The sequence below is a fragment of the Xenopus tropicalis genome, chromosome 6, assembly GCF_000004195.4.
Source record: "Xenopus tropicalis strain Nigerian chromosome 6, UCB_Xtro_10.0, whole genome shotgun sequence".
NCBI classification, from domain to species: domain Eukaryota; kingdom Metazoa; phylum Chordata; class Amphibia; order Anura; family Pipidae; genus Xenopus; species Xenopus tropicalis.
The window spans coordinates 21,676,763-21,684,072 of NC_030682.2; the positions used below are offsets into that span (position 1 = coordinate 21,676,763).

The 7,310-nt window shown below is 40.3% G+C and overlaps 1 protein-coding gene across 3 annotated transcripts in view; it reads left to right on the forward strand.

Moving 5' to 3' along the window:
• The window catches only part of cul2 (cullin 2), a 41,343-nt gene that overhangs the window by 32,102 nt on the left and 1,931 nt on the right, over positions 1-7,310 (forward strand). For 2 of the 3 annotated variants that reach the window (XM_002935163.5, XM_031904510.1), the window contains exons 16-21: positions 483-560; positions 1,498-1,564; positions 2,121-2,323; positions 3,050-3,151; positions 5,793-5,855; positions 6,135-6,251. In XM_002935163.5, the coding sequence (XP_002935209.2) occupies positions 483-560; positions 1,498-1,564; positions 2,121-2,323; positions 3,050-3,151; positions 5,793-5,855; positions 6,135-6,251 (630 nt within the window). The remainder of the gene's footprint in view (positions 1-482; positions 561-1,497; positions 1,565-2,120; positions 2,324-3,049; positions 3,152-5,792; positions 5,856-6,134; positions 6,252-7,310) is intronic. The other variant, XM_002935164.5, reaches the window with a different exon arrangement.

Sequence of the window (7,310 nt, forward strand, 5' to 3'; positions counted from 1 at the left end):
GCATTGCCTCTAATTGCTTTAATGTCTCTAGATTAACAAAAAATAATTCAGCACAATTTGTGTGTTTAGCAGCATAGTCATTTCAATTCCATGTGTTTTTCTGCTTTATAGACTCAGCTCGCTATTAACTGCAAGAGGGATGAGGTTCTGGCACTTAGACCCACATCAGAGCAAAATTGTATCAGGGTCCAGACAGATTCACATTGCGCTTACTTAGCTTTGGCAGTACTAGGTATAATCAGTAATACTAGGAAATTAAGCCATAGCAAAAAAATCTCATTTATTGTCCTTTAATTGCATCACTGCTTGGGATTCTCCATGATGGCCATGATTCTTTTTACAGCACTTCCAGCTTGGTACATAGATCCCATTCATTTTGCAGCACTGAGGTTTTAGAGGTTAAGCACTAAGCAAATAATAAGAAATGATGAAGATTATTTACTCTTATGTGCTTTTGTCCTTGTTCTTATTCTGTATTTCAGGCTGGTGCATGGCCTCTCACTCAGGCGCCATCTTCCACTTTTGCCATCCCTCAGGAACTGGAAAAGAGTGTACAAATGGTAAATAGGCAACCACATGCACAGCTAGCATTTGGCTTAAAAGATAAGTAAACCTTAAAAGAAGCTAAATGTAAAGTTGCTTAGTTTACAATTATTACATTTTTCAGAGCTATTTACGTTTTTATTCACTGCCATTATGAGTTTTCTAACGCCAAGGCCACCTGCTGGTCAGTTCCTGTAACTGTACAGTCATTAGGCTGTGCCTTCAGAAGGAAACCAGAGACGTGTTCTGATGTTGCACTGCTTAGGAAGGAGATGGAAAAGGACATCTAAGGCTTCTGAACACTTTCCTGAGCAGGGCAGCATCAGAACACGTCTCTATTTTCCTTCTGAAGATATACTTCTGACTGTACAATTACAGGAACTGACCAGCAGGCGGAGCTGTTATTACAAAGCTCATAAAATTGGCAGTTAATAAAAAAAATAAATAGCTCTGAAACTGAAAAAATAATAATAGTAAATTGCAAAAGTGCCGGTTTACTTATCCTTTAAAAGAAACTTACAGTAGGCTGCTAAGAAGGGAAATTGACATTACTTCTATATATAGATATGTTGGAAAGATATTTTCAAGATACCCATGAAAAGCACAGCTTATAACTCTGCTATTTATGCTGGCAAACTGAAATGCAGTAACAGGACAGTACTGGGAAAATGTGGCGTGTAGCTCTGTTAAACAGATTGCTGCAAGAGATTTGGGGAGGGAGGAGATGAACCTTGGCGCGTATCAAATTATCTGTGATTCAGCGGGTACTATTGCACACGGGTACATGGGGCTCACTAGATCCCATTCACGGGTAACTCCCTGCAGTTATTACTTTGGTGCAACCCCTGGCCACCCCTGTGAACCTATTCTAACAATATGTAGCGCCTCTGCAGAATCAGAGCTTATAGCTCTTGGTTATGTGGTTTATAATCCATTCTCATTTTGTCTTTTCAGTTTGAATTATTTTATAACCAACATTTCAGTGGTCGGAAGCTGACATGGTTGCACTATCTCTGCACAGGTAACTGGAGTCTATCAGGAATGAAAACCAGCATGTAGCGTAGATCAGAAAGCCAACTACTGGCATAAAAAGGATAAAGCAGTGCAAATAGTGGTTGTTACACGTTTCCTTTAAAAAAAATAAATAAATAATCTCAAAATAGATGTTTTGGACCCAAAATGATGCTCTCCCCCGTGGAAGAGAGTGGAAGCCAAGGACCATACTGGTCTTTTCATATGGTCCTTGGCTGATGTCTGCTTGGACCAGATAAGAATCCGTGAGTTTTGTGGGTTTGTTTAACATAAATAGAGAAAAACAAAAACCTATGTAACTATGTAACCACAAAGCAGGATAGCGTTACTGTGTTTGGTGAGGGAGGAGAAGGGAGCAACATGTGCAACAGGGAATACACTTCCCCTTGCCTATAATTCTTTAATTCCCTTCACTTCTACAAATTCTATACTTGGTTCAGTAAACAGAAACGTTACAAACTGAAGACACTTAATCATTTTATATACTTGTGTGTTTCATTTTATATTCGTAACATATATTCCACATTGTGATGTGTTCAATTCAGGTGAAGTGAAAATGAACTATTTGTGCAAACCCTATGTCGCCATGGTCACTACATACCAAATGGCCGTCCTACTTGCCTTCAATAACAGCGAAATCGTTACGTACAAAGAGCTCCAAGACAGCACACAAATGAACGAGAAGGAGCTCACAAAGACCATAAAGTCACTGCTGGATGTTAAAATGATAAACCACGATTCAGACAAGGTATTTGGGTGTCAATCGTTTATAGTATATGGGCGGCTTGATACAGCAACCCATACTTTGGGTACTGCCATATCTGAGAGTCAGTATCTACAAGTATGGTCTGTAAAAGTCAAAGGGGTGGTTCACCTTTAAGTTAACTTTTAGTTTGTTTTAGAATGGCCTGTGCCTAGCAATTTTGCAACTGGTCTACATTTATTATTATTACATAGTTTTTGAGTTATTTGCCTTCCTTTTCTACCTCCCTCCAGGTTTCAAATGGAGGGGGCAGGCAAAAACTATTGCTCTGTGAGGCTACAATTTTTTTGTTATTGCTACTTTTTATTACTTATATATCCAAACCCTCTACTATTTATTTTCCAGTCTCTTATTCAAACAACTACCTGGTTACTAGGGAAAACAAGAACCTAGTAACCAGATAGTTGCTGAAATATCATAAAGGTAAGCTGCTAAATAAATAGCAAAATGAAGACCAGTTGCAACCTTAAGAGTTCTTTACTTTGCCTTTCCATTCCTTTGACAGCATCTAAATTTGGATGATTTCATTAGAAAGGAGTTTAGAAATCCTTGTCCAAAACACACACACACTTCTTTTTACTATATCATAACAATGTAAAAAAAATGGGAATTCCCTCATTTTTCATATGGGATAGATTCCACCCATCTAATAGGATCTAGGAAAATTCCATTGCTGTGTGCCTCAAATTACAGGGGAAATTTATTTTGCAGGAGGATATTGATGGGGAGTCAACGTTCTCATTAAATATGAATTTCAGCAGTAAAAGAACAAAATTTAAAATCACTACACCAATGCAGAAGGACACACCGCAGGTAAGAGTGAGCTCTCACATAGTGATGTATTGGTAAGTTTGGTATATTAACTGCAGCGCATTATACTGAATGGAGTCATTTGTGGCTTCTGATAGGAAGATGTTAGATAGGGCTATTGGGGCTAATGTGTTGCTGCCCAGCAGGGAAAAAGGGGGTACCAGTAGGGCTTGTAGCTTTCCCAGACCACAAGCTCTCCTAGTAATGGCCAAATCTTTGTCTTTTACAGCAATTCGGTTCATTTGGGTCATCCCACTTAAGTGGTTTGGGAGGGAAAAGGGAGGGTTTCTTTCTCCTTGCGAGGGTTGGCCATAGCAGTTTTCAGGGTTCGTTCCTAAGTTGGACCCCTATAAAATTTACTGGGGAAACAGACTTTGGAAGCATTGTTTATGTGCTGAATATAGTGCATGCTGCAAAAATATACACTTTTTTTTTTTTTTAACTTGGTTTTCTTCTGTTTCCAAAAAATGTGTATTATTCCATCTTGCCTCTCATAGAGATACAGCTTATATAAGTCATTCCTTACAACATTGAAAAGTTTTTATACTCTGTTTTATAATCAGGCAGGGATTAAACGCATGATCGCATGTCTCAACCAATCCAAATCTCTTACAATCCCTTCTCTAAAATCTCACGCTAATTCCAGTTTATTTCCCGTCTTAAATGTAACCCTTACAAAAACTGGCATTGCCCCTTCCTTAGCTTCTTATGGGGGCCACAATGTATTTTATTACCAAGAGTAATGTGTGTGCGTCCTCACATTAAAGTGATAGTGAAAACTTTTATACTCTGTATACTCCTATATAAGTTTCTTTTACTGCCTTGTAGTAACAGTGCAGGGTGACGGTGTCTCTCTCCTCTCCAAAATCCCTCGTCATACATGTCACCCCATTTCTGACATATTGCATTAACTGATAGCTTAATCATTGAAAACAAGGGTAGAAAAAGTCACCTACAGCAGGTAAATGTAGAACTGCAACCCTCGGAATCCAGTATGGCTGCACAGATGGAAGAGGCTGCCGTGCCGGCGGTTGTGTATGCCAGTGCATTTAGGCCCACGGAGCGGTGTTTGATAACTAATTGATATTAATTAGAGCAGGGAAAGCTTCCAGCTGAACTTGTGATTCTGTTTTGGATTTAGGGCATCAGATCACACAGTTGGCAGTCGGCTCAGTTCATTCATATGACTGCACTTCAAAGACCGTACCGAGCCTTCATACCCAAATAACATTTATTGTGCTCTTAACTGGCTTGGATGCGATGTCTCTGCTAACAAATAACTGCGTTTTTCTGGCTGTCGGTTTGATCACAAGTAACTGCTGCAGAACTTTTATGGCGGCATTTTGGTTACCGTGCTTATGTTAAAGTTTTATATTATTCGACGCAATCTGAACATGTAATTATTGCTAATAGAGCAAATACTATTATGGGTGTCTGTGTTCAGTGCCTGGCTTCTGCATGGGACTTTTAAAGAGAGAACACCTTTGTTGTTGTTTTTTTTTTTTTTTTTTTTTAACATGGCATTTATCTTCCCTTAATTTGGACTTGCTAATGATGATGTTTTATTTCATACATATATCTGTGAATATGCAGAATGTCTAGATTAGCCATTCTACATCAGTAGAACAGTAATCCTGGGGTTAAGCTCTACACATAAAAAGGGTATAAATTGCCTTTAAGCACATATATTTTTATATTTGCAGTGATCCCTAACCTGATTCGATGAAAGATTGGTTTGGGCCACAATTTATTTTCATTCATAACTTTTTACACATGAGCCTGTTGCATTTATAGTCAGCACAGTATGTAGGTTTATGGAAATTGTGAAAACATACTGTATGTTAGTCTCTAGTGAAGATACAGTGCATGGCCAAAAGTATCTGGCCACTTGCCTGCCCAACAGCTCATTCCCAAACAGAGGGTATTAACAAGACATTGCTATAAAAGCCTCTACTAGGTTTCTTTTGCTAGAGCCAGTAAAGCTAGGGGCTGATGTTGGCCATTCCGTCCTGGCTCACATTGTAGTTTCAGTTCATCCCACCAGTGTTCAGTTTGGTTGAGGTCAGGGCTGAGTGGAGAATTTCCATTCCTGTCTCAGCAGACCCATTATGTACAACCCTTACTTTGTTCCTGGGGCATTATAGTGGTTAATCAAAAGCCCATAGCCCAGATCATTATTCCTCCTCAACTTTTAGGGTTATTCATTCAGGCAGATAGTGTTTTTCAGGCATCTGCCAAACCCAGATTATTCTGTCAGTCTGCCAGATGGTCTGTGCCAATGATTGGGGGTGACCTTCACACCAGCTGACTGGTATTACACATGGTGATGTTAGGTTTGTATACCCCAGATCACCCATAAGAACCCCACATAGTGCATAGTTCTGGTGCTGACATTTGGAACTGAGCAGTGAGTATTAAGATGAGGACAAGTGGTGGATACTTTTGGGCATACAGTGTATCTCCAGTGTAACAATGTAGTATAACTGGGACAGCAGTGAGCATCTGCCTTTAGATCATGCTTCTATGACAGCACCACCTGTTAAGACTGTGGTACAGAAAGTAGTTAGGCTCATCTACTGGTTTGTGGGTTTTGGGGGTGTCCTGGTCAGAGAAGCTTCTTCTGAATTTTTTTCATCTCATCAAGGGGGCACAGCCCACGTGTGCTGAGGAAGCTATGCTTTGGAGAGGGGAGAGGCGCTTCTCTCTGGTAGGTAACTGTGCATTCTTATTATTGCAAATAGAATTGCACCCCTTTAGTGCAAGGACATGAATGATAGACATTAAGGGCCCATAACAATATCAGTTCTGTAGTGAGAACTGAACTCCAGCTTTATGTTTCCTATAACTGTGTGATTTCTATAGGTCTTTGGCTTCCCTCCTCTTTAATCAGTTGTCATTGCTGTATATTTTGCAAAGCTAAATGCCAAAGGAGTACAAATGACAGAAGTGCTATCAGTTCATGGTGGTTTTTGGGTTTTATTTGCAGGAGGTGGAACAGACCAGAAGTGCTGTGGATGAGGACAGGAAAATGTATCTACAAGCTGCTATTGTGCGTATAATGAAAGCACGCAAAATATTACGGCATAATGCTCTGATACAGGAGGTAAGAGCCATTTCTATCTCTGCCACATATAGCTGTCCATGGAACAGTGCCCATAGTCAGATCTCACTGCGTAGAAAGACAAGTATGGCCACTGTACATGCTTGGGCAAACAATATCTCCCTTGCACTGTAAAAACAATATTGGTCTCTATTTATAAAAGCAGGGTATACATAGACACAGGTTGTGCTGACTTATATCTGTGCCCGTATTGGTGTGAGGCCTACAGATCTGTATATGGCACGCAAACCACTCTTATCCAAGGGGCACTGTCTGACACTAATGCCAGTATACTGTGCCACACCAGCACCACTCAACTGGTTTGAAAATGACAGTGACAAATGACAGTTATTTACATTCTAGAATTGTAATTTTTAGGCCTTTCTTACTGAATGTGGATGCATGTGGTCTTTGGGTTGTACCCTGAAATGTTTCTGTATGGCTGTACCTGTTCTTTCTAGCCCAAGCAACTCTTTCCACTATTTCTGACTAATACTGTTCCCTTACACACACTCCAGAACAGTCATAAAATTCCATCTTCAAAAGGAGTGGTATGATCGTCCATGTATGTAAGCCCCTAAATAACCAGCCAAAACCCAACACGTGAACCACTGGGACTTCCACCAATGAGTGTATTGGGTGACCAGCCAACCTAGGATTGTTCTGTGCAGTGATCGGGCCAACTGGCACACAGGCAGTCTATTCACTGCAATTTAACTGTGTTTTCCTAAACTGTCCAATATTTAACTTACGGGCCCATCAGGCCTGGCTTCAGCTTCCAAATACTGGGACCTATACATGTGGTATGAGAGGATTGGTCTTCCCTTTGCCTGTGGTCTGCCAGTGAATAAGAAATGGGACAGCATGTGGGGTGACACACTGGGACCAAGTACATTGATACAAGCTGGAGTGGAAGAGTGATAAGGATAAGACATGTTAGCCATCCTCGGCCCAAATTGCCTGCCATTCCATGCAATATAGAAAATAATTACACACAGACAGAAGCTTGATAATTATAAGCCTAGAATGTGGGAAGCGTTGACCCATCAGAATCTCCTGTAG